At 49.5% G+C, this 26,281-nt stretch overlaps 1 protein-coding gene across 1 annotated transcript in view; it reads right to left on the bottom strand.

Moving 5' to 3' along the window:
* Nucleotides 1-18,504: 18,504 nt before the first annotated feature.
* Nucleotides 18,505-26,281, bottom strand: part of LOC146205632 (T-cell leukemia homeobox protein 3-like) — a 76,229-nt gene continuing 68,452 nt past the window's right edge. The window contains exon 4 of the mRNA XM_084586938.1: nt 18,505-21,175. Within this exon, the coding sequence (XP_084443064.1) occupies nt 20,905-21,175 (271 nt within the window). The 3' untranslated portion in view covers nt 18,505-20,904. The remainder of the gene's footprint in view (nt 21,176-26,281) is intronic.

The following is a 26,281-nucleotide window of genomic DNA, read 5'->3' as shown; positions in this document are numbered from 1 at the left end:
TTGCCTTCTGAGAAAGTATAGGCTTAGCGCCGAGGCGTTCAGACAACGTTTTCGGAAAGCTACTAAGTCCAGGGACGAGAGTTACCCTGAATTCCTGTACAATTTAAGAGTTAATTTGGGCGAGTGGCTAAAGAGCACAGATTCCTACAGTGATAGGGACGCTGTAGTCGAGCAAATTCTTTTGGAGCAGTTTTATAACTGCCTCCCAGAAAAAGAAAGAAATTGGTTACAGGACCGAGGCGAAATTAAGTCGGCAACTGAAGCTGCCGAACTTATTGAGGAGTATGCTTCGCGCCGACAATTCAGCAACCCAGCAGTGGATAGGCCCCGCAATCCCAAGTTCAGTATGAAAAACCGTCAGGAAAGGCACTTTGCTAGAGTTGGAAACGAAGAAATGAAGGTTTCTTCAGGCAAATTCCCTAGAAAGGACGGCAGTGAGAAAAGTGGGGAAGTGACCAACGTGCAGAACACAAAGAATAAGCTTGAGGCTAGGAAGCCGCTCACATGCTTTAGGTGTAATGAGCAGGGTCACATTGCCGTCAACTGCCGGAAAGAAAAGATTGCTTTCTCGTATGTCAGGGACTGCGATGAAAATATGCAGCTTTTAGAACCCTACCTGCATGACCTAGTAGTCAACGGGAAGCCTTGCAAGGTACTGCGCGATTCGGCCGCAACGATGGATGTTGTCCATCCGGCGTATGTATCGCCTTCCGACTATACAGGACAGTGTGCATGGATCCGACAGGTAGTTGAGGAACAGAGTGTGTGCTTGCCGATCGCGAACGTGGTCATCGAGGGCCCTTTCGGCGAATTAACAACCGAGGCTGCCGTTTCAGGAAAGCTTCCTAAGTGCTATCCGTATTTGTTCTCCAACAAATCGGACATGCTGCTGCGAAAGAGGGGCATCCTTTTCGGAGACAGAGTTGTGCAAGCCTTAACACGTTCAAAGGCGCGAGAACTAGCTACACTGCTCATTCCAGAAAAATCCACAGCGGAGGAAACGGCAGTTAAAACAGTGGTAAATGCGGAAGATAGCAGGTCAGAAAACTTTGAGAGCGAGGCATCTCAGATATGTCAACTTGAAAGTGAGCTTGATGAGACGCGGAATGAGGACGTTCTTGAGAGTAACCTCTTGCCGCCAGTGTCTAGTAATCTCACGAGACTTTTAAGTGGAACCCGAGAGGACTTAGCTATAGAGCAAGCCAATGATCCCAAGATACAGGAGATAAGGGAGCGCCACCGCGCCACTAAGACAGCAAACAATATTTCTTTCGAGATGAGAAAGGGAGTGCTGTATCGCTTATTCAAGGATAAGCGCGGAGTAGAGCGGGACCAATTAGTCGTTCCCCAAAAGTACCGCGGAGACTTACTGCGACTTTCCCATGGCAGCTCGTGGTCATGTCACCTTGGAATAAGGAAAACAAAGCAGAGGCTGTTGCAAGAATACTATTGGCCTGGATGTTTTAAGGACACGGAAAATTTTGTACGATCATGCGACACGTGCCAGCGGGTTGGAAAGGCACAAGATAAGTGGAAAGCTCCGATGGTGTTAGTACCAATCATTACCGAGCCGTTTCACCGGTTAGTAATAGATGTAGTGGGGCCACTTCCTGTGACAGAGTCAGGGTACCGTTATATCCTCACTATGTTATGCCCAGCCACGAAATTTCCAGAGGCTGTTCCGCTGCGCGAGGTGACGTCCGAGAGTGTAGTGGATTCGCTGCTGTCAGTGTTTGCACGAGTTGGATTCCCTTCCGAGGTCCAAAGTGATCAGGGTAGCGTTTTCACGAGTGTCCTCACCACCTCATTTCTCGAGCGATGCGGCATTAAGGTAGTGCATAGCTCGATCCATCATCCGCAGAGCAACAGCGTAGAAAGATGGCACTCTGTTCTCAAACGAGTCCTGAGGGGACTGTGCTATGAAAACAAGCGCGAATGGGATACCTGCCTGCCTGCAGCGCTTTTCGCTTTGCGGTCAGTGCCGCACGAATCCACTGGATTTAGCCCAGCCGAGTTGGTGTACGGAAGGTCACTGCGCTCACCTTTGCGAATGGTGCGCGAAGCCTGGGAGGGGCGCGGAGAAGACCCAACAGTAGTAGAATTCATTCTGAACCTCTTGAATCGCTTACATAACACTAAGGAACTCGTTGAGGCCAGCATGAAGTCAGCCCAGGCTCGTTCCAAGGTGTACTATGATAAGTCAGCCCGTCAAAGGACGTTTTGTATCGGGGACCAGGTGATGTTGCTGAGAAGTTCAAGGCAGAATAAGCTCGAAGTACAGTGGGAAGGACCGGCTGAAGTCGTTGCAAAGCTTTCTAACACTAACTACGCAGTGAAAATTCCCGGTAGGCGTAAAGAAGTGCGCATTTATCATTGCAATCTTATGAAGCCTTATGTGCAGAGGGAAGCCGTGGTAAATCTAACGTTAAACCTTCCCGAGGAGATGGGGGACAACTTGATTTGCCTCAGCGGAAAAGGAAGCAACGCTCAGGAGCTTCTCAAAAAGACGGAGCAGAGAGGAGAACTAAAGAAATCCCAGCTGTCCGATCTGGGCGAGATAATAACAGAGTTTGAGGCCTGCTTCGTGGACAGGCCAGGCAGAACTGATTTGACTGAGCACGATATTGAGCTGACTTCAGACGTGCCAGTGCGATCAAGGTGCTACCGATTTTCTCCAAGGCAAAGAGAAATTCTGGATAGGGAAGTAACTCGCATGCTGGAATTGGGAGTAATAAAACCCTCGGAAAGCGATTATGCTTCGCCTATGATCTTAGTAGAAGCTCCAGGTAAAGACCCTAGGCCTGTGGTAGACTACCGAAAGCTAAATTCTCTCACCAGGGATCAAGTGTATCCTATTCCGAATATTGAGGAGAGAGTAGAACAGGTCAGTAGAGCGGCATATGTGACTACGCTGGACCTTACTCGAGGATACTGGCAAGTACCGCTCACTGAACGCGCCAGCAGATACGCGGCTTTCGTCACTCCGACGGGCAGCTACCAGCCAACAATGATGAGTTTCGGGCTCAAAAATGCTCCATTTTGTTTTTCCCGACTCATGGATAGGGTTTTAAGGGGGTGTGAAACATTCGCGGTGCCTTATTTAGACGACATTGCGGTTTTTTCCGACTCATGGGCGGACCATATGGTACATCTAAGAGCTGTACTGAGCCTTTTGCGTCAAGCTGGACTAACCGTAAAGGCCGAGAAATGTTGCCTGGCAAGGGCGACCGTGGACTACTTGGGTCACAATGTAGGTCAAGGTTTCAGGAAACCCAGCGAGATTAAGATTTCTGCGGTAGCAGACTACCCGCGGCCGAGCACGAAGACGGAAATTCGAGCATTCCTGGGTCTGACTGAGTACTACAATCACTACATCCCTAACTATTCAGCTTTGGCTAGCCCTCTGACCGACGCTCTCCGCAAGACAGAACCGACAAATGTAGTCTGGGACGAACAAAAGGAAGCCTCCTTCGTAAACCTGAAGGCTGTGCTGATTAGCCGTCCGGTATTGCGAGCTCCAGACTATGGCCGAGAATTCACGGTCCAGTGTGATGCCAGTGATCGAGGGTTAGGTGCTGTTCTCTGCCAGAGAGATGACGACGGTAATGAGCACCCGGTGCTCTACCTGAGCAGAAAACTGAGTTCTAGAGAGAGGGCTTATTGCGCGTCAGAGAAAGAGTGCGCTTGCATTGTATGGGCCATACAAAAATTGCAGTGCTATCTTGGAGGGGCCAAATTCACCGTAGAGACGGACCATTGTCCCCTGGCTTGGCTGCAAACTGCGACATCGAAGAACAGTCGCCTTCTTAGGTGGAGCTTGATTTTACAGCAGTACAATTTTGAAATAAGATACAAAAAGGGGAAGTTAAATGGGAATGCGGACGCGCTTAGCCGCTGTTTCTAAGCAGTCCGAGGTGTTCCTCACCATGTATCCAAATTGATAATCAGGTTTTTATTTTTTTTTCTCGTGCGCTTGTATATGTGTGACTATGTAAAGCAGCACGTTTGGTTTTCGAGGCATACGTGGGTCCTGAACGTCTTGAGAGTGGGCTTTTCTCGAACAACAATGGCAGTTTTCTTTTAACCTGGTCTCTTCAGACGGGAGCCGAGTGCTTGTTTAGACATGTGGTTGAGTTTCAGACAGCTCGAGCAATTTGGCCTACAACAATCAAGACAACGCGACAAGCAACAGCGAGCTTCAAGCGTTCACGTGCAGGCCATTAAGTCGTCTCTTCATGCAGCAGCTGGGACTGCTGCCCTCCGAGTCTCTTCTGGCGGGGGAGGAGGCTGTTACGACCAAGCATCCGCATTTGCGCGCTCTATTGTTCGCCTGTGGGCATGGAAAAGTTTTGTGAATATGTGGTGATGGTCCATTGGCTCTAAGTGAGCCTGTTTCCAGGAATCCTGTTTTGTAAGCATGTTTTGCTTTGTGGACAACCTGCAAATGCCAAATTGGCCCTGTCAAGAGAACGTCTGGAAAAACACAAAGAAACGTCCCCCTGCGGGAAATAGCAGGAAGTGCTTTCTTTTGTTCACCCTTCCAGTCGAGAAGTGCTATCCTCCAGTGATGAATGCCTCCTATCCAAAGGAGACGACAGAGTGACATGTCCGCTGACGTGCAGGACAAGAGAAGAGCATGACTCATACGGCCATTAAGTGATTTCCCGGGAATGCAGGAAAGATTTGCAATTGTCGAAAAGGGACCATGTTGGGAGCCCTATGCGGCGCCACGTGCACTCGGGTTTCTGAGAAGTAAAACCCCCAGAACCAGCCTGTGGTTTCTTTGCTGAAGAATAGAAATGTACCTCCTCTCCTCGCCGTTCCCAAGCTTTTCCCGCCAACAAGTGATCACGCCCAACGAATGAATGCCGGACCAGTCAGTGCTTCAGACCATCAGTGCAGTGATGTGTTCGATTGGATGCCGATACCTGAGGGGCGTGCCCTGGATTTGGTTGGTCAGCATCTTCAGAGAGGGGCTGGACATAGGGGGTTTTTAAGGACGCTGCAGAGCACGAAATGTCGCTCTGGGCCCTGGGTAAACGGCTCATCCAGTCGCTTCTCAATATGAACTCTTAACGCTTGTCATTTTGCCAATGTACCCTTCTTTTTCATGTAAATATTGTAAATACGTTTTCTCAAAGTGCCAGTAAACCTGCTTGTACATATTTTACCAACTTCGAAGATTCAGTCCTTCTTCAACCCGGAGTCTCTGCACGCTACCAAGTGAAGGCCGGGTCGCCATAGCCCCAGCGTCACGACAGTGGCCTTGAGCCTGCGAGCATCACGGCACTGCTGCACCAGTTCATCAATGGTGTTGAGCTGCGCATTCTCTTGTAACGATACGACCGGTGTGAGTCATGGAAGGCATGTTGTGGTCCTCATAGCTTCTCGGTTTACGGCTTCAAGGCGATCCCATTGTGCCCTTGTAAGATCTGGAACTGGGCCTGATAAACAATATGTGGCTGCAGAACCGCCCTCACTAACTGGCTTGCAACAGACGAGCCAGCGCCACCCGTTTTAGGTGCAATTCTTCTTATTAAACTCACAGTTTGAAGTGCTTGCTTTTTTGCCTGAGAAAGCCAAGCAGTCGCTGATCCTGATTGGTGAATTGTTAAGCCCAGAATTTTCAGGCTCGAACTTTCTTGTATTGGGGTGCCTGATAGAGAGAGACGAATTGGATTTGAGATAAATTTACGGCGTCCCCAGCGATTGGCGACTGACGTGTATGAAGTTTTACACACTGAAAGTTGAAGGCCAATGAAGGATTAATGCTGACTGAAGGGCGGCCTCTTGAGTGAGAAGATCATGGTGAGTGCTCCATACCGTGATATCATCTGCGTATTGCAAAAACTTGATTTCAGGGATATCATGTAAGCGCCACGCCAATGGGATGAAAGAAATATTGAACAACGTCGGAGACAATACTGATCCCTGGGGCACGCCACGTAGTGAAACGAATGAACCAACAGTGTCACCGCTGAGGCGCTTTGCAAATTGTCTTCCGTCCAAAAATGATGCGACAAAAGTGCGTACTCTCGGAGGGAGATGAAGCATGTCAATGGCTGTAAGGGATCGTCAAGGTGCGCGCGGGGGCGTACATTGCCCTGTAGACTGAAAGTCGACAAGAAGGGGCTGGGGAGTAAACCGGCGCCTAGAGCGCAGGTGGCAGCGCATTGCTTAGTTAATCCCCTTCGAGTTCCTGAATGGGAAGCGGGAGCCGCTCCCTATATCGTTCGAAGGAATGCGCCACAAATTGCGTCGGCAGCGTCTCTTAATCACTCCTGTGTAGAAGCGAAGGAGACAGGTGTCGTCCGCGGATGGTCAGACAGGTGCGTGCCAGATGCGTGGGAACGAACATCTTCGCGAGTGCTCACAGGGTCAACTCCCCCTAAACTAAAAAAAAAAAGAAAAAAGAAAAGAAGCTCCATGGGTCACCTGCCTGTACCGTTTCAGAGTCGGAAGAGCGCTGGAGACAGCGGTGACCGGGCACGGGGGGGGGGGTGAATTTTCTTGGCCCAATCACGCCGCTTATGGCCAGTGATTGGATAGCTCGGGCCAAGGGGTGTGAACCCGAGGTGTAAACTGAAGTTGCCGAAGGTTCGTTGGGTGTTCTTGGTTGGATCGGGTCTTAGGTAGGTGCTCTGCACCATCGGCTCTGCCGAATTTGGGAGTCTTTCCCGGGAAGACCGACCAACAGGTTCCAGTTGTTGCCATGTCTTTGCAATCTTGTAAAAGTGTACATATGTAAATAGAGGTACTACATAAAGCTCATAATCAAGTCCATCTGTCAAGACCCTTCAGTCTTGTGTTAAGATACCCGTCCCTGACGGAGCAGCACCGCTGGTGGTGCAACGGGTCCCTGCCTGGAGAACGAACCAGTTCGCGCCAACCCCTGGTTGGGCGGAACGACGGTTGTTAAATTTACTATGGCATTAAGGATTGCAACATGATTGATGTTGTCATATGCCTTTTCAACGTCCATTGCTAATATGGTACATACATTGCGGCTGCAGGGTAGATGATAGAACTGCTGATGCCAAGACAGCCAACCCGCCTTCTGTACCTATGTATGGACGAAATCCAATTTGAGCAGGGTGATAAAAACCGTGCTGTTCAAGCCACCAAGAAAGTCGCGTGGCTAGCATTTTCTCTGCGAGCTTGCAAAGCGTTGATGTTAAGGAGATTGGTCGTAAGTTGGCGAGGTCCGTTGGAGGCTTCCCAGGTTTGGGAATAGGGATCACGACAGCGGTTTTCCAGCTCTCGGGTACGACACCATCAAGCCACACTTTGTTTATGGTGTCTAGTAGTTGAGGAAGTGCAGCAGTACTGAGGTTCTTGTAAACCTCATACTGAAATTTGTCCAGGCCGGGCGCTGTTTTTTGTTTCGCATCGTCAATGGCAGCCAGCAGCTCGCACATCGAAAAGGGGCTCGCAATTCCATCTGCGTCGGCAGCAGATGGTAGTTTCCATGCGTCTGCAGGGATACCTGCCAAATTAAGATTTACAGCTGAAGGAGGCAGTATATCGTGTTTTGGGAAAAATTTTCGAGCAGCTTCTTTGGCGAAATCGCCCGGCGACAGATTAGCCGCGAACCATGCTGTTGCTGCTGCGTCATTAGAACGACGACCGTGTTCCATTGCACGAAACGTTCGCCAGAGTGAGGCATTCGATAATTTATCAGAAAATTGTTCACACCATGCATGCCAATGGCGTCGCGAGAGATCGCGTTCATATCTCCGAGCCTTCGCAGTAAGATAATCCAGTCGTGTACGTGCCTGCCCAGAAGTAGGGTCTCGCGTAGCAGCCAGCTCAGCTTGACGGCGGGCTGCCCACAAGTTAAGTAGGCCGAGACCTGGTGCCGGTCGACCTACATCAATCCAGGTAGTAGCGTAGCTCTCTGTATACGGTCAGCAAGGAGTGACGGCGAATCTGGAGACATACTGTCGAGACATGAGCGGAAGCTCTCCCAGTTTATCACAGAACATTTGCGGCGCAAAGGGCAGAGACGGGAGGGATGGAGACCGATGAGGATAGGGTGGTGATCACTTCCCCAGCAGTCCGGCTCCATGTGCCATGAGGGAGTTCCTGCGCCCAACCCCCACGTCAAGTCTGGAGGATAGGCAGCCCTACGTATGTTACGCACAGGCCGTGTTGCCGTCCCAGAGTGATTAAGCAGAACAAACAGGGCATCAGTGAAGGCGTCCCGCACACGCCTACCACGAGGGCTTGCAGTCGGATACCCCCAATCCGGGTGAGGGGCGTTAAAGTCGCCTCCGACTAAAATTGGACACCCGGGGTATTGCCGACGAACACTTAATAACCAGCCAAGATTAATACGGGAAGAGGCGCCTCCAGCTGGTCGAACGTAATATGAAGCAAGAACAACGGTTCCTTTCAGAAATTTCGCAGCAACTGCTACTACCTCTTGGTATGATGTGCACCAGTTTTCGAGAGAAAGGCGTACATAAGGAATACGCGTTTCAACATATACCGCCGCCTTTCTCGGGGGAGAAGCAGTCTGCACGCGACGGTCGGTCATTGAAGGAGACACGTAGCCGATGAAGCCCGGAATAGATGGCAAGGCGTTCGTTTCCTGAAGTAACATAGCCCACACCCGAAGCTTGTTAAATCGCAGTCGGGTCTTTAGCTCGGCCACCTCCGTGGAAATGTCTCTACAGTTCCACTGTAGTACACCAGGACGACCGGATTTCGCCATTTTTGTGTGCTAGTCCAAGCGCTGCAGTATCACAGATATCAGGTTGGACAACTGGTTGACCATATAGCGGAGCAGCGATGTTGCAGAGTTATCATTGAGCGTTGTGGTACTCTGGGAGGAGGCAGCAAATGGCCCTGTCGCGCGGGATGAAGGCGGCAGTGTTGGGCAATTACTAGATTTGGCGGTTACTTCTGCAGCTCGCCGACGTCAAGCAAGCATTTCGCGGTGTTGTCGGAGCTTAGAGACCTCTGCTAAGAGACGATTGATTTGCTCATCCACTAAAGCCATATCGTCGTCTGGTAGATCAGTACGCTGCTGTATTGGCTGTTGTCGACGGCGTTTCTTGAGCACCGTATCATTAGACTTTGTCTTAGCTGGAGGTGCATTCGAAGCGGGCTCAGGAAGCTCTGGCCACTCGTCGTCATCCCACTAGAGAGCTGCAAAGCGATTGGATGTCTGCACCGGTGTCATGTCCTCTATTGGCCAACGCTTAGTGTTCCGAGGACGAGCCTTCTGCGTTGCCTTTTGCTTTGTCGGACAACTTGAAGATGTTATCTCGTGGTCGTCCGATTTGCAGAGGCCGCATCTGTACGTAACTTTTCCTTCAGACGCACCTTCATCGGCAGTAGCAAAGGGGCAAGATTTGTGCATGTGCCCTGCCCGAAAACAGTTGTAACAGTAAACCACACTCGTTTTATACGGCCGCGGCCTTAATATGCAGCCGTAGTAGTACAGACAGGCTGGGAGTGTCGGAGGGCCTTGCAAGGAGATGATGCAGGAACGCCCCTTTCCTATGTGTCGGGCCTGTATGACTCGGTGCGTTGGGCAGTACAGCTCACGTTGAAGGGTGGTTTGATCTTCGTTTATGTCGACGTTGTAAACGACGCAACGCTGCAAGTCGGAGCCTTCAACTAGATACCTTTGCACAGGCACTGAGATCTCACTTGTGAGTGAAACATAACTAAGCGCTTGGATACGTTCCACCGCAGTACGTGTCGGGAGCCACACAGCTATAGTGTTTGACTTCTTCCTTTTTACAGCGAAGTTTTTACAGCGAATTTCTCCCCGTGGTTGCCGCGCCTACGATTCTTCTGTCCATTATACTGGAGAAAGTTTTCATTCCAGTGTATCTGGGGGCTATTTACGCTGACAAGCGTATTCCTTTATTTACCCTTACAAATACTCAGCACGAAATAAAACAATCAAAGAGCAGTGTTCGTAGTGCACTTAGAAGCTTTTTCACCGCGGGCCAACTGACCACGAAACGCGTCGGAGCTTTGGGGCCCATCTCCTCAGAAAGACTCGTTCCGCATCACTGCAGTGCGTCGTCGGATGGGCGGGAAAGTTAAAAAAATAATAATAATAAAGAAGGTTGGGCGCTAGGGGAAGGGGACAGCGGTAAGGGCAAAAAGGGCGTAGCGATTAAAAGGCACGCCATGACTAACTGTGTCGCACACCGCTTGAAAGCGTGCTCGCCAGTTTAATCACAATGAATCGAGCCGCCAGAGTGGAGACGCCACGCGCCGCAAAGCTGACATGCGTCGTGCACCGTCGCGTCAGCGCCCTCCTGCTGGCGACAATTAAACGCGCCAGTGGCGCGTGCAAAAGTCCTTGTAATTCGGGAGCCGCGCACGCTCTCTCAATGCTCGCGACGCGCAACCAGCGGTCACTGCGCCTCCGCGGGGGCTCGATGGCTGACTCGATCGGCAGGTGCCAGGTGACTCGGGCGCAGTGCAGGGGGAGAAGGCGTCTCTGCCGCGCGGATTGTGCCACCGGTGAGGTCGGGGCGTGGACCCACAGTCCAGGCACGTGGCGCGCCAGATGGCGCGGCGCGGAGTGGCCGGGAGCTCTCGCGCGCGCTTTACGCTTGTGGGATGGGTCACCGCTGTCCGCCACTTTGTCACGTACTGGCGTCGGAGGCGAGCGCCACGTGGCCGGCTGATGCCGTCCTCTTCTATAGAGTCAATTGCGACCTCCGGGCTGAACGCAGCGAACCGTGCGGAACACTTTATTTCGGTTTGGTTTTGGATCAAGAGCGATCGAGTGAAAGACCCGCGACGAACGATGAACTCCTGATGCCGCGCTCGGCGCGCATTCGGATGTTCGCGCTGGCGTTTCGTATAAACCGACACCAATCTGTGACGTAAGCAGAATGCGGTGGCGCTGTTATCACCAAGCTGGCCTGACTGAGGGGGAAAAGAAAGGTCATCATTAATAGAAATACATATATACGTTAAGACAAAAGTTTTCGAAGTTGTCTTATATATATATATATATATATATATATATATCAGTATTTCCCAGCGGACCTCTGATGTCGGTCCTCTGCCTAATAGCCATGACTGTCACAGAACAAACTGTGCAAGTATGGCGCCAAATGCTTACGCTTTTGCAAGAGCTGCATCAGGAGGGCTATCCTATGGAAACAATTACTCAATGATGACGTTGAACGCCTTGCTAGAACATATCCAAGTTTGCGTGCGAACGAGGCCAATGTCACCGGTAAAGACGCCTGTAAACTGCATGGCCTTTGACGCAGTAGGACTGGTCACGCGTCCATCTTGATTATGCAGGTGGGGTGTCACCAGGATTTTTATTCCTACGGATCATTCCAAGCGGATATAGCAGTCGCTATGCAACATGCGACTGCGGAATCGACTATAACAGCTTTGCGCTGGATGTTCAGCAGAGTGGGCATCCCCAGAACCATAGTTAGCGACAACGGAAGTCAGTTTACATCAGATGCGTTTGCGAAATTCCTTGCGTCAACCAGCTTAAAACGTCTCCTTACACTGCACCTTGCCATCCGCAATCGAACGGACTTGCAAAGAGGGCAGTTTGGTTCAAGGAGGTTCAGGGATGAAATTTGGGCGCAATACTTGCAAACCCGCTCTTCAGCTACCGAAAAACGCCTCTGAATGACGAAAGATCTCATTCTCAGCGACTTTGGGTTGCCAGATTCGATATCGTCTGAACACGTGCCTGCCGCCGCCTGTTCTCGTTTGCCGCCAGGTTCGCGGGAAGAGGCAGACAGCAAGCTCTGCTGTGGTGATTTCGTTTGGGCAACAAGCTTCTGTGAACGCGAAAAGTGCTTCCATGGACCATGAAAGATGCAAAACGCTTCCATATGCTCACAGCTGAGACGTCAGCGGGAGAATTGCAACGACACTGGGATGAGCTTCGCACACGTGAAACTCCAGTGATGCCAACTACTACACCGCAGGAGAAAAAAAAAATAGACAGCAGCTAACTCGTTACCTGGTGACAACACCCTTGCGCAAAGTGATCGCGAGCAACGCCGCACCGTGACTTCGGCAATCAGCCCGTGTCAAAAAACTCTGTGCAGCGTTATCCACCCGAGGGGACAAGGATGCTGCAGCATAAGTTGCGAGTGTCGGCTACTACGCAGGAAGTAGGTGATGTGTCGAGCGTGCCGAGGCGTCATGCGATACTTATGACGATATACACGAGTATATTGGAGCTGGGCGCCCGGATCGGAGCAAAGCGACACCAAAACCCCTTCGGGGCGAATCAGCCTTATCAACCAACGGAACATGCAGAGCGCACGGCGCAAGTATAGGGCTGAGCCGGTTCCAGAAGTTAAACTCGCGTCGTAGCCCCAAAATGTGTTGCGATTGAAAAATAGGAGGGAAGGGGCACTCTCCTACTTGCTTTCGCACGCTTTTGACGCTGCAGACGATTTTCGATAATGCACTTCGTCATACACACTCAAAAAAAAAAAAAAAAAACGAAAACGGCAATGCTCAGTGCCGTCTGTCCATGTCTCTGAAACTGCTAAAAACTGCCCAAAAAATTCCTGCGACCTCCGGGAGTGACGGCATCGCCGACTAGAACTTCCGGTGAGATTCGACTCTGCTTGGAGCGCCCCGAATTGCTCCAAACGACCAGCGCAATACACACAACTATATATCTTGGTCGACCAGTGGAATCCAAAAGTGTCATCCCGGGGTAAGCGACTAGTAGAAATCGCCTTAGGGAGTGAGTGCGCCGCGCGTCGTGTTGTTTGTACAAAGCGTCCGTTGTGACATGTGACGCCGGCGGTCATGTGTCAGTGCCTCGCGCTTAGGCATGTGATCATCCTGTATACGTACTCTTGTAAACTTCTGTCACTCTTAAGGCCCATCTCTGCTACCTTCTGCTTCTTACCTAGTCATATCCTCGCTATAGTTCGCGGTATATCAATTACACTGTTACCCGTACATGGAAACATATGCAAACAAAACCTGCTGAAAAATATTTCCGGTTTCAGAAAGCACTATAGTAAAAACGGCCAGTCGTTGAATGTTGGCGAGTGCTTTAAAGAAAAGTGCGAACAAGTATGCGACGTCATTTCGAAGTAGATATATGTTTAAATACAATGCGCCGCGATTGTGAAGCCGGACGTAACCCCGAAAGGCTCATTATCTGCTGGATGCCTTTCGCAATCGTGCAAGCTTCTCGTGCAGTCCTGCATGCTTCCAGGCTAGCTACATTCCTTCGCATATGCTGCCGCTTAGACGACGATACAGAAGTTTACGCTAAGACAATCCTCACACAGCATCATAAAAAACCTGCGCACGACCAAGACTGTGTTTGCATGCAGAGCTCATGCATGCTCGCGAAAGCCGCGAAGCAGTCTGTTCTCGAGTCAGGGTCGTGTGTTCTCTTTCGTTCCGTTGCCATGACATTTGAGAAATACTTTTAGAGCGCTAGCTCTATTCATCTCGTGCGCAAACCTCAACGTCAATGGATGGTGCAATTGTGACCCTGAACTCTCGCGCAGTGCAGCAAACGGAGTGGCGTCCGTGTGCTGTGCGATGTCAGTGCACGTTAAAGAACCCCAGGTGGTCGAAATTTCCGGAGTCCTCCACTACGGCGTCTCTCATAGCCTGAGTCGCTTTGGAACGTTAAACCCCACAAACTAACCAACCAACCAAACATCGTCTTCTTGATCATCGGCCCAAACAAAAAAGCAGTGCTATTGCCGCAACTGTTAACGCCTCGTGTAAAACTGCAACACACTCCAGCGCTGTGCCGTAAACATCGTCGTCTTCATCAAGTTCCAACTGCAACACACTCTGTCACTTTGCAGTGAGCATCGTCGTATTCATAAAGTTCCATCTGCGGCGCTTCTTCATTTACCCTATAGAAATATACGCCATACGCATATACCACCTCGCTAAACACAGGCTGCAGCCGCACCAGACAGGCTGCAGATACCATCGAACAACGAAAAGCCACTCTATAGCCAGTTGCCGAGAACCTTGCCAAGCGCGGAGCGTGCCAAGATCAAGGCAGCATCGACTGCGGCTGCGGCCGATGTTTAACATTCGTGAAACTTGGTTCAAGGGTAGTTGAACCTCTACAAGGTATTTTAATGCAGTTCTGTTCAGGCTGTATAGCTTGAGTGATAGTATTAGTTATGAAATTCAGCGCACGCGGGAGTATTTCAGGCTACACGAGAAGCTTGTGTGATTCGGAGAAACACACTGAGGATAATGGGCCTTTAATTAGGCGGTATGTCTGGCTTGACACTTTTAATGACTGACCGCTTCCATTGGTGCTCTGCGAAACGAAAAAAAAAATGTTAAACGGTAAGATTCGCTTGCATATATTTCTTGGGTCATCGCACCCCCGACTCGCAGCCTCATGTAAAATATTCCGGCTATGTTATGTGCGTCATAACCTTTCACAGTTTGTTATAGGATATTTGTGGTTGCTCTGCACCAAAGAACAGGATTGTTGGCACCCTTCCATTTAAAAAAAAACTGCTTTGAAATTATTCGCTTTTATTGCTACAGGTGCTAGGCCTCGTTTTCAACCTCTATCTACTACTGCATTCTTGAGGGCTTCTTTGATTTGTTGTTCTTTAAGGCGAAAGCCTTAAAGCGCTCATACTCGCGGTGACCTCTCATCCGTTGCATCCAAATGGTGGCGGTGGAAGAAGTAGTAGTAGAAGTCGTGGGAGGCTGTAGCTGGCAGCTGACATGGCCGAGCACTAACTGGACGTGGGGCTTCCTGACATTACGTTTGGCAGGAGCTGCCAACTTAAGCCTCTCCTTTCTTATGGAAGGTTGTTGTTAGAATCAGCCTACCAAGATCCTTGCATTTGCATGATCCCTAGGCCACGCAGGCACGTTCATACAGCTCGGTTATAGCGGGGCTTTATATATCGGCTGATAGCTTACGCTATCGCGTCATCGCGAAGGTGGGAGTGAAAACAGACAGAAAGAGATGCCGTAGTGGAGGGCTTCGGACCATCACGCGATGAAGGCTTTCGCCTCATTCCAGTTTAGTGATCCAAAGTGCCCCCTAGAATTTTGTGTTTGTTGTTTGTGGGGTTTAACGTTCCAATGCGACTCAGGCTATGAGAGTCGCCGTAGTGGAGGGCTCCGGGAATTTCGACCACCTGGGGTTCTTTAATGTGCGCTGACATCCCACAGCACACGGGCGCCTTGTTTTTCGTCTCCATCTTAAAGCGGACGTCGCGGCCGGGATTTGATCCCGCATCCTTGGGCACAGATGTTGTGCGCCTTAACCACTGCACCACCAGGCGGGGCTTCTTTGTTTATAAATACAGATAGCGGACGAAGGATCTAGCACAGCGTAGAGGAGTAAAACTGTGTGTGCATCCTGCCGCTTCTTTTATTGGGGTCCATCGTTCGCTGACATGTCGAGGGCTCGAAAAGCCAAGAAGGAAGTATATCACCTCAATGTGGCTTCGCTCTCTGATTCTTTGCCTGACTTTACGAACACCTGATTTTATGTCGAGTGCACCATCACGACATAGGTCCAGGAGCAAATTATTGTAGCAAACACTAAATGCTTGTGCTCTCCAATTCTAGCAGAACTATGCCTTTTTCTGGTAACAGGATTGGCTTTGGCGGAAACAACTGAACAACGCTACGGACGGGACGGGCGGCGTTGATATAAAGAAGGATAAGGAGAGCAGCAAATGTCTTGGTGTCATTCTAGCAGTCTATAATGCCCAAGTCCGTGTCTGCACGATTTTCGGCGGGTTGTCTTCTTTCCTGAAATATATACATTATAGCCCCCATATATTTTTGTAAAGGTTAGAAGCAAGCATGAAACACTTTTCAGGAATGGTATATTCTAAAATGACTCCTTCTGAAGGTGCTTGCTTCCAGAGTAGCATACGTTCATCTGCAGGAGAGGAGAAAGATGAGGTGGAGAGACGGGTGCTCTGCGCGCTGAGCGGTATAGTGCTGTTAGTAAGGGGCGTTCTTGGCGTTCTTGCTAGAGCACTGCCCCGGCCTCGACCTGAGGCACGAGCTCGGCTCGAGCTCGAGACCCAAGGCCCCAGCCCAGCCCTGCAGGACCGCGGCTTTAAGCGCAGACCTAGCGCTGGAGGCTAAATTATCGCTCTGTTGAGACCGGCCCAGCCCGCTAATCTCAGAGTGAAGCCCATGCCCGGGCTCGTTCTAAAAAAAACCCATGGGTAACTTGCTTACTGTGGGCAAGTAGACTGATATGCTACACAAATAAAGAACTGGCCAGTAAAGTAGCTCAAACCACAGTAACTCTTAAATGTATATATATATATATATATATATATATATATTTCTAATCTCAAAAGGAGGTGATAATGAGGCAGTGTTGACCCGGGAGGCTTTTTGAACAGTGATCTCGTAGATGGGCACAGAGATAACGCAGAGGAACTAGGAAGTTTCAAAAGTCATATGCAAAGGTTGCATACACGCGTAATAAATTGCTTTGTTTACCTTCAAGATTTTTAACTGGTCATATTTTGCGACTCGCAGTAATAAAACTTCCTCGCAGCCAGACGATTGACACCTTTTTAATGAACACGATTTCACGGGCTGAATTCACGGCCTAACTGCCCACCTTTCAATAGATAGGAAAACCAAAAGGGCTCAGGTAAGCCCCAATAAAACTCAGCTGCGAGGAATGCCGTACTGGGATTCTTTAACGTGCACTTACACCTCACAGTACAAACTATAGGATGTTGTGTTTTCTGCCTTAATCGAAAGGCGGCTGTCACGGCCAGGCTAGACCAAACACGGGGTAACCCGGCTCGTAGCCGAGCGCGTTAACCACAGAGGCACAGGTGGGTAACAGGTAAATAAATACGTAAATAAACCTTTTTTTTTTTTTTCGCGTGTCATCCCCAGCGACACATGCCACTAACTTCATATCGGCACTGTATTGGCATTGCAATGGTCCTATATTGGACCGGGCAATGTCATAACAGTAACGATGCTTGGCCAATGGTGTTTACTTCTTGGGATAGCTTTATTTTATCCGTGTCGCTGCTGCAACGTCCTATTGTACTGACTAGTGAATGAAAAGCCGAACATCGGTCGTGTGTACAGGTCCAAGCCCGAACCGTGCTCTCAACAATATTGTAACGCGCTGCAAAGACGATGAGGTGATATGCGCTATGGAAGAAGACAAAGTGTGTGTTGTACGTCCAGAGCCAGAGGCTACTGACTGCTGACACTGTGCCTCTGACATCCCGTTTTTCACGAAAGTCTTGAGCGTAACAATGTATTTGAGCCCGGCCCGAGGAAGGGAAAAGAGCTCACGCCCTGGTCAGGCCTGACCCGCTATGCTCTATACAAGCTGTTTGCTTCACTGAGAAAAAAAAAAAAAAAAAATCTTTCTGAACCAAGCAGTTCCTTGTAAAGCACATCTAACTCACGGCTGGTTTTATTCCTCACCTTTGCAGGACATCTGTTGAAGGTTTTCGACAAAGTGCAAGGCAAGTGTTAAGCTGGCACACACGTTCTGGTGCTTTCTTCATGTTACCCTCACTCAAAAAGCCCTGATCTATTTTCTTTTGTGTGTGCGGACTATTAGAGAAAAGAACACAAAATGACAACAATTCGGGAGGGCGCTGGAAGAGCAAAAATTTATAGTTGCTTCATCTAAGCGACTGCATGACTTCCGCTTTTTGCCCCTTGCCTATTAATTAATCAATTTTCTCGTCATTAGTATTGCAATTTATGACGCTACAATTCTGTACACACTTAACTAATAATACAGTTACCAATTAAACGCCTGCCGTGTCGCGGTAGCTTGCAGCTGCTTTCCTAAATGCTTTCCTGCATGACGCAGACAAAAAAAAAAAAAAAAAGAAAAAAAAAAGAAAACCGGAGAACAGAGCTGTGAAATTCGAATTATGCAGCTGTTTGGTGTTTGTTTTTTCGTCGGTGAATGGCTGTTTCACCAAAGTAGTGCATTGGCGAGACAGCCAGTCACTGAGAATCATTGCGGAATTTTTTCCGGCAATGCGCTTGGCAGGAAATCAGCGCATTTCGGCTGGCGTAAAGCAAACACGAAACGGCACCTCTCCGTTGTTTAAAAAAAAACTTATCAATCTGTCAGAGTTTGCGCAAGATGATGCTAGGCGAGACCTGCCTCATTTTGCCCCCTGTTTTATTTTACCTCGGCCTACCCTAATGACGAGCTTACCTGAAGCTTCTGCTAAATTGCATTGGTAATGAAAATCCGATTTAGCTCTGAACTTCTGACACAGCTTTCGAGTAACACATTGTTTGTACGGAGTAGGCAATCGATGATGACCCAGCAGACTAGATCGGGCGCAAGTTGCACGCCTCACCAACACAGGAACCACGTACGCCAGTCAGCTGGCCGGGGTTCTTCTTTCTGAATTTTTTTTTTTCTGTAGCCACGCACTTCTTGCACTAAGTCATAAGACGCAGGAGGCAAATTATCTTTTTAATGTGTACGGAATGAGTTTATTATGATGCAAATATTACAAATATAATACATGACAACCTCCTAAACCGTCTGAGAGCCGTGCATTATAGCTTCCTTTGAGTGTCACACTTTTATCGAGTTAGGGCAAATAAATGCCCTATAGGAAGAATGCGCTGTTTGAAGCCACCTCATACTTTGTACCCGTCAACATTTTGCTCTATGAGACATAGTTCTTCGTTATCGGCATTCTTGTTCGCTCCGAGACTTGTCCTGCACGGGTAAAGTAGTTACGTAACTTATGAAAAAGTTTCGAAGTATTTTATGACTCACTCTCTGCCTATGTTTCTGATCCTTAGGTGATCCATGTAATAAAAAAAAAAAAGCAAAATTGGCTCACTAATTTACAGGCGTGTTCATCCCAGTTTTACTGCTAAAGCACGGTCCCCTACAGAGGCTCTTAATGTACATAACAAGCTACGACCGCTTGCAGCGAATCTCTCAACAGTGCATTCTACAAGACTCATTGGCTTCGTAGCGACGACCTTTCCCGCCTACAAAAAATCGCCTGGGAGAGCGGCACTCGTGGCAGGCCCAAGCGAGCAAAGTAGTGTGTACCAACGAGGGATGACGCACATACGCCCGCATCGGCGGAGCCATTGGGCGAGCGCTCGCTGGGACGCTTGAAATTTCCTTCGACGCGACCAGCGTTCACCGCCGAAGTCAATATGGCTTTCTCTTTAGACAGCAGCGGGAGCTGATAACAAAAACACGGCTTTTAGGAGGACGCACTCCAGGATCTGTATCGACTTGCGCTGCTCCAACGTCATCTATGGCATTTCTTTGGCTCCGACGCGCACGGCAGCGGTGGCGGCCTGCGGCTGGCTGCCGGTCAAAAAACAAAAACAAAAAAAATTATCAGGGAGGAGGAGGAACCAACACGGCTCAGCAGAAAACGATGGAGAAGGGAGGCGGTGTGTTCTTTTGAAGGGACGAGCCACGAGGGTCACGTCCGCAGTCCACGAAAGAAAACTGAAAGCTGCGTGGAGGTACAGGAACAATGATAATGCAGATAAAAGGAACAAGAAAACGCTTTACAGGTGTTGAGTGCGTGGCAACACGGTCGTCGTCACCACAGAAAGTCCCATGACGCGGAAGACACTGGTTTCAGTTGCAAGGGGTTCGCGACGTCGGATGCCTGTATGATTTCGGGCCCGGAGAGAGTGTTCGTGGAGGACTAGTACACAGTTCTTGCACACCTCGAGTCGCTGTCATGGCACTTTTCATAGAGTACAGCGCTCACGCTGTCGCTCTGCACGGCTGCTATGGCGGCAGGCACGCCGGACGCTTCTGGGGAGGTCGCGCTGTGTGCCGCCGAGGGGGAGACACCGCGAGCTTTTGAAAACACGCTCGCGCACATTGTGCTCAACAATTCATGGGTATCGCCAACTTTTATTGCACCTTGCTATCCTTACCCGCGCAGTTTCGCTAGGCTGTCATGCGTATGACGCAGGTAGGACATCTCAGTTCCCAATTATCGACGCCGTGCGACTCTCGCCGCCCCATTAATACACAGTGTTCACGTTTGAAGAAAATTCCTCACTTGACAATCATGTTTTTCAGGACCCGAACCTCATGGGGATACAAATAATCAAAAGCAAGAAATTTAGGTGCAACTGGATTGTTTGGTAAAGCATTAGTTGTATCTACGTGCTGGTGCCTTGGTATGCCCAAATTTCAAAAGTAAAGGCACCGCATCAAGGCGCCGGATGTTACAGAAAACTAATTAAAAGCTGTTCGGGAGTTTTCGCTAATGGCAGTCATTTCAAGACGTATTAAGACCTAGTAGGTTTTGGATTGTACTGTTTATATGAGCTAGCAGCTGATCGGAATAGCGCATCAGCCCTGTCCCTCCCGCGTGGACAGCCGGTAGCTAGTGAAGTTGTTAGGAAATGCATCTTCGGCAGACCAGCCGACTCTGCTGAATAATTTAGAGCGCTACGACTAAGAATTCAAGAGTTCAAAACGAAAAACCAGCGCAGTGCTGTTCGCCTTGTACAGTGTAGTTCCTATAGCGCATTGAATCCATCAGAATGCTCCTCCAACTAGCCACGCAGTGGCCGCCCTGCTACCTCTGCTCCCCCTTTTGTCGAAGGCACGCGCATGCTCACGGTCACTGGCCTGCTCTAGTGAAGCGGCAGTAATGCAAACACTACGGACGCACTGAAGCACCTGCAGAACACTAGCGTGGCTCCATCTGGCGGCCGACACAGCAACGACCTCCCCTAGCCTACGCACACGCGCAGTCACAGTCACGTTGAAGCCTCAGGGCAGTTCACTTCAGAGTCCACTGCAAATGCGTACGCCGAGCCACCGGCGGCGGAGCTTGTTGCGGGCCCCACGCTCGTCTCAGAGGCGCGTGGCCGGGGTGGCGTCGGCGCGTAATGCCCGTAGTCCGAGATCAGAGCCTGTCCGCCGGCGGCCCATCAGCAGAGCGGCGAGGTGAGCGACGGCGGCGGCCCCAGGTAGGCCGCGGCAGAAGGGCCCCGGTCGCCAGCGGCGCTCGCGTGCAGCGCGTTGGCCGCCTCTGAGGCCCAAGGTTGCAACGACTGGAGGGCGTGCAACGACGCGTTGCTCATGCACAATGAGTCCCGGGCGCCCTCGTAGATGGACTTGCTCACCACCTCAGCCTGCAGCGACATCATGAGCCGGTTGGCCGCGTGTCGCTCCGCCTCGCGCTCCTCGGCTGTCTGGCGCCTGCGAATAAGAAGGGACACCACTTTTGTGAGACTCGAAGGTTCGATGATACGTACAGATCAAGCACAGTAAAGAGAGACCAAGCACTGCCTCACCAAAACAAGAATCACATCGGTGTACTCTATTTCAGCCTAAGCGTCAAGAAAGCACAGAAGCAGGTTATAGTTAATCCCATATCTTATGAGCATACACAGATCTGAAACACGCGTCCCGCCGGCCCAAAGCATGCTCGAAAGCAGTGCCGCGCCAGTGACACTGACACTTCGGTTACTTTTCTACCTTAATCGCATTTGTTTATCCCTGTTCACGATGTGATACCGGCTGATTGGTCGCTGTGTCGTATAATTGTAACCAGCGGCTAAGCATACTGTGCGCAGAGGAAGCAATCTCCTGCCGTGGCATTATACCCGTCTGCGAGTCACCGTTGACTTTTGCCATGCGTCCGGCGCGGCAGGTGGATTCAAGTATTCATATGCGCCACGATGGGGGAGGGATTGTAGGGTCATCACGCCTTTCCGCTTTCGCTCTGCCCTCTTATAACGTTTCCCGACTACTGGAACATGGGAGGCAAATGTTTGTCAATGTGGAAAACGCGGCGAAATAAGTCAAATGCCCCTGGAGAAGAGTACGAATCCTGCTGGCTTTCAGAGCCGATAAACAGGCATGCGTTGCTGCAATGAAGACGAGAATGCTTCTCCGTGTGTGTTATCCTAACCATGCCTCTGTACTCTCTGTTCTTTGTATCGTATTCCTTAGAGGTCGAGGCGGGAAATTTTCCAAAACGGTTCCGATAAAGTTGCAGAACACTGTATATTGTCACCAACACACGTAGCAAGCAGCACAACAACCGAGCTGGCCCTTTTTAATCAAGCGAAAACTCGAGAGAGACGAGGATGACGCTTAGCCACGTGCCAAGACATTCGGCCACTTGGTGAAGCCAGAAGATGGTCAGCGGTGTGGCAATATATTCACGTGGCTTTCTTAAACCCTTAAAGAGCTCATTTCATTTGCTGAGTGAACATAAAAAATAATGATTCAAATATCGTGATATTTCTTGTCTGCTTCTGTAATGTCGGGTGTCCAAGCGCGTAAATATGGCCTCGGGCGTTAAAAATCAATTCATAGCTCGGCACAAATCTCTATTTGGGGTATTAAATATCCTATTTATATACTGGTTAGTACCAGCAGAAAGCATTATGTATGCTAATGTCATGATCAACTGGGGCAAACTTCATGAACGCGTATTATATTCAATTTTTTTTTTTTTCGATACCCCTTTTCCTTGGAATTTGTGGTTAAGAAGAGGTCCACCCTGACTGACCTATTACGCATATTTGCGCGCATTGAGATCCCCCTTTAAAACGAGCTAGATAAAATTTCATGAAGCCCTTTCATAGAATGCGTGCGCGCCATCTGATTGACATAATATGTCGAGCGATTCTTTATGGTAGCACTGAGATAGCTATACGGAGTAATTTCGTAGAGTGTCGTCTATGGAGCTGGCATTAGTGTGTTGTCCTGCGCAGAAATTTCGATGCTTGGCAGGTGAGTTTAACAGTATCTTCATTGGGCCCTGCCCGTCTTAATTGAATATTATTGGGTACACCTCTTAAAAGTGTCTCACTAATTTATCACTTAGATATGAATATAACGTTTCATCACATTCCAACAGATGGAACGCGAAAGTCGTGCTTGAAAGGCATGGAAGCCAAGTTCTCAAGAAGCACTTGTGTGTCAATACAACAGCGCTTGCACAACGTATAGAGCCCTTTCTCTAAACATAAGTGTTTGAGTGCTATATATCTTAATCACCTGCAACGAGTTACATAGAACGCTATTAAAAGAGGAACAAATCGTTGAAATCCTTTGTGGACCACTTAGCCCATACCGTACCACATGTCTTGGTTAGACCAAAGTATTTATTGTCTGCTTGTGAGTCGTACAGTGAAGCCCCCAGGGCACCCTTATATATAAGACTAAACAGTCTATAGGACGCGGAGTATTTTTGCTTCACAAACTTTTACAGCCTGATGATTGCCTTGAATGCTCCACTACGAGACTGAATAGCAAAATGCGATGGCACAAAAACTTCTGATGGTGAGCGCACCTCCCCTCTTTTATTTCTGTAGTCAATCGAACGAAAATTAAATAAAGCATTCAGTTCACAAGTTTAAAGAGTATTACCTGCCATCGTTTCAAACCCCTTCCCAGCGGTAGATGCATGCTGGGATCAAACCCAGAAGTAGATCTGTGAGAATTTGTTCCTTAATACGGTTAAGTGCAAGCTTTCATTTTTTTTTCTTTTTTGCTTTCCAGCCATTCATAAATAGTGAAAAACATGCTGTTTAGACGTCTTATTTGCTTCCTTAATGCGAAACGCTTTTCACGCCAACTTTATAGACGACTTTTAGGCTCATAAATGGAGTTGGCGCTTATTGTCAAAGGGAAGCTGCAGTGGTTTTTTGACATTTGGACAATATGCAATGGTTCGAATGTACCTGTTTGTAGATAAAGCGTGTGAACCGCTTTCGCGTTAGCCTAAAAAATGATGATGTTATCACAGAGTAAAAGTTGTCTTCTCCTCAATGCGCAGCAGCAGCGCAGAAAAACTCGTAATGGCGTCATTGTTGTCATATTTTTTTTAGAATACTGCTCGCTTCGTCCACATGCTGTCGTGCGTGCTCTGATCTTGCAAAACAACTCCTTATGAGCTATATACTCTGCAGCACTGGGATGTTTTTTTTTTGTTTTTGTTTTTGTTTTTTTTTTCGTTCAAGCAACCACTTTTTCGCTTGAAACGTAGAGCAGCTACACATGACGCAATCGTAGCGATCTTATACCGGCGTGTTGCACTGCGGAAAAGTCTGGACTTCTCCGCCACTTTATTCGGTGATTACATCTCTAATGCGAACACTAGCACAAAAACCCTTCGCATTATTTACCTGCAGGCTTCAGACATTTCGCCGATTTAATCTGCCAAATTCTAAAGCATCTTCAGCTGTCCTTTAAGTACCAGTACTCTTTTCCTCCTCACGCATTTCTGTGGCGTTGACGGGACAACGAGCACGGCCCCCTGGAAAGTGGCGGAAAGGCCGCGGGTGATGGTCAGACGTGTATGAGCCTTCAATCTCTCTTAGCCGGTGCTGTTATTACTGGAGGCGCCCGTCGGTGCCTCTGCATGGGAGGCCGGGCCCGGTCACGTGCCGGTCGTCGCACGGCGGTCATCTCGCGGGTGCATTCTTCGACTGCTATATTGTAACGCCACTGTCTCGGCGGCGGCTGGCGCCTCAGTTGCAGCTCACCGTCGCGGCTACGGGTGCACCAGCAGGGGCCGCGTGCGTCTAACGGCCGCCGGAGGTGCAGCCCTGCGCCCGCGCATCGTGGTGGTTCCCTGACGGCGCAGGCGTCGGACCGGTTTTCTTTTTCGCCTCGGTAGCGGCACCAGCTCGCCTGTCAGGCTGCATGGGAGCAGCGCGGGCGCTCCTCCGCGTGTGCATTAGCCCGTCGCGAGCACCGAAAATAAACAAAGAGGGGGCAGAATGCGCATCAGAGTGCTCATTACGAGGCCAGATGGAAGAGAGACCTTCTCGGGGCGTTCTTCAGGTCTCAGATATGTAACGTGTCTTTGTGAGTGCCTAGCAAAGGGAAAGAGCGCGAGAAACGAAATAATAAGATATGAAACATACGCGACCGGCTCCGAGCTCCCTTCGACAAGCGAGGCTCATAAAAATATGAAAGAAATGAGCCGAAGGGAGGGAAGCGCATTTGGACTCAAAAGCAAGCGTCGTTCGTGTCTCGTTATCGCTAAGTGCCGCCATCAGAGTGGAAGGTGGGCGCGCCGAGGAAGTGTGAAGGTCGAGCGAGTTTAGTAAACGCCCGCGGTGCTGTCCGATTCCGAGGAGAACGTGTGCATGGGTGAACTCTCGCATTGATGGCGCACCTGTCTTCTCAGTGGAAAACAATGCTGGGAAAAGGACACTGTTCGTTTATTGCCTTTCTTTTTCGTTGAATTACAGGGTGCATTCAGATCAATCACAAATCGACCCAGACGTACAGCGATTCGCTTTTTCCACGTGTTTGTTCACAATCCTTTCCCCACACGTACAACTGCCAAGAAACTACCGGCCGCCGCGTGCTTGCGATTGTTTGCCTCAGCAAAACATACGCTCCATCCACTTTTATCATCACTTATGCCATTGAATAAATAGACTTAAAGAACTCTCAAAATTAGCGCATCATTTTGCTGCGGAGGCTCTGTTTCAACAGTCTGCCAGCTTTGATTCTGAGACAACAGAAGCCAGAGAGGTCCTCGTCTGTCAGGGAGCGGTTTAGGGTTAACTTTCGTAACACTGGCCCACATTGCACTTATGGCTCGTATCTTCAAGAAAGCAAGGAGAATAACGAAAACATTCAATGTGTTCTTTCCAACGTGTAGGTGTTGAGAAACGCTACTCTTTCGTGGGACGGAAAGCAATGTCCTAGTTTTCAAAGATGAAAATGAGTCAACTGCATACGCTGAAGAAATGGCCTCGTGCTGTAAGTCTTAATCCATTAGAAAATGTCTTCCACCTCCAATCCCTAACCTGCCTTTCTTTTCGCGATTGCGCAGACAAAACGCGGCGACGCGATGGTGCATGCTTGCATCATTTCCTTGCAGGTCCTGTATACGTTGACCAGTCATCTTGTTACTTAACAGCGACGAATTTACAACGTTTAGGAGGCAAGCCCAGGCACTCCCTTGAGCAGTTGGTTCCCGGACGCGTTGCGGTGGGGCAAACTTGTGTGTCATAAGGCCGGGCATGCGGCAACAGACGACGCTGGCTTAGTTCCCCTCGCACAGCGAAGAGAAAGGTCTCAGCTTTGGCAATCCAGAGCCTTGACAGACATACTGCCCTTTCAAAAGCCACCGGTGTATACTAAACAACGCCGACGAGAAAAATGCAAGAGCGCGGTGTCGCCCACATAAAGTACCCATTCCCCGGAGGCGGCAGCGCGCGCGCCGCACACACCCGACGATAACGCCCACAGAGAGAAGAAACGAGCACGGCACAGTGTAAGCCCGAAAAGCAGCAAAGAAACGCGACCACACAAAAGGGACCCAGATGG

Source organism: Amblyomma maculatum, chromosome 1 (assembly GCF_055883805.1).
Source record: "Amblyomma maculatum isolate TAMU_Amacu chromosome 1, ASM5588380v1, whole genome shotgun sequence".
In the NCBI taxonomy this organism is placed as follows: domain Eukaryota; kingdom Metazoa; phylum Arthropoda; class Arachnida; order Ixodida; family Ixodidae; genus Amblyomma; species Amblyomma maculatum.
This window is presented reverse-complemented; position numbering and strand designations above follow the sequence as displayed.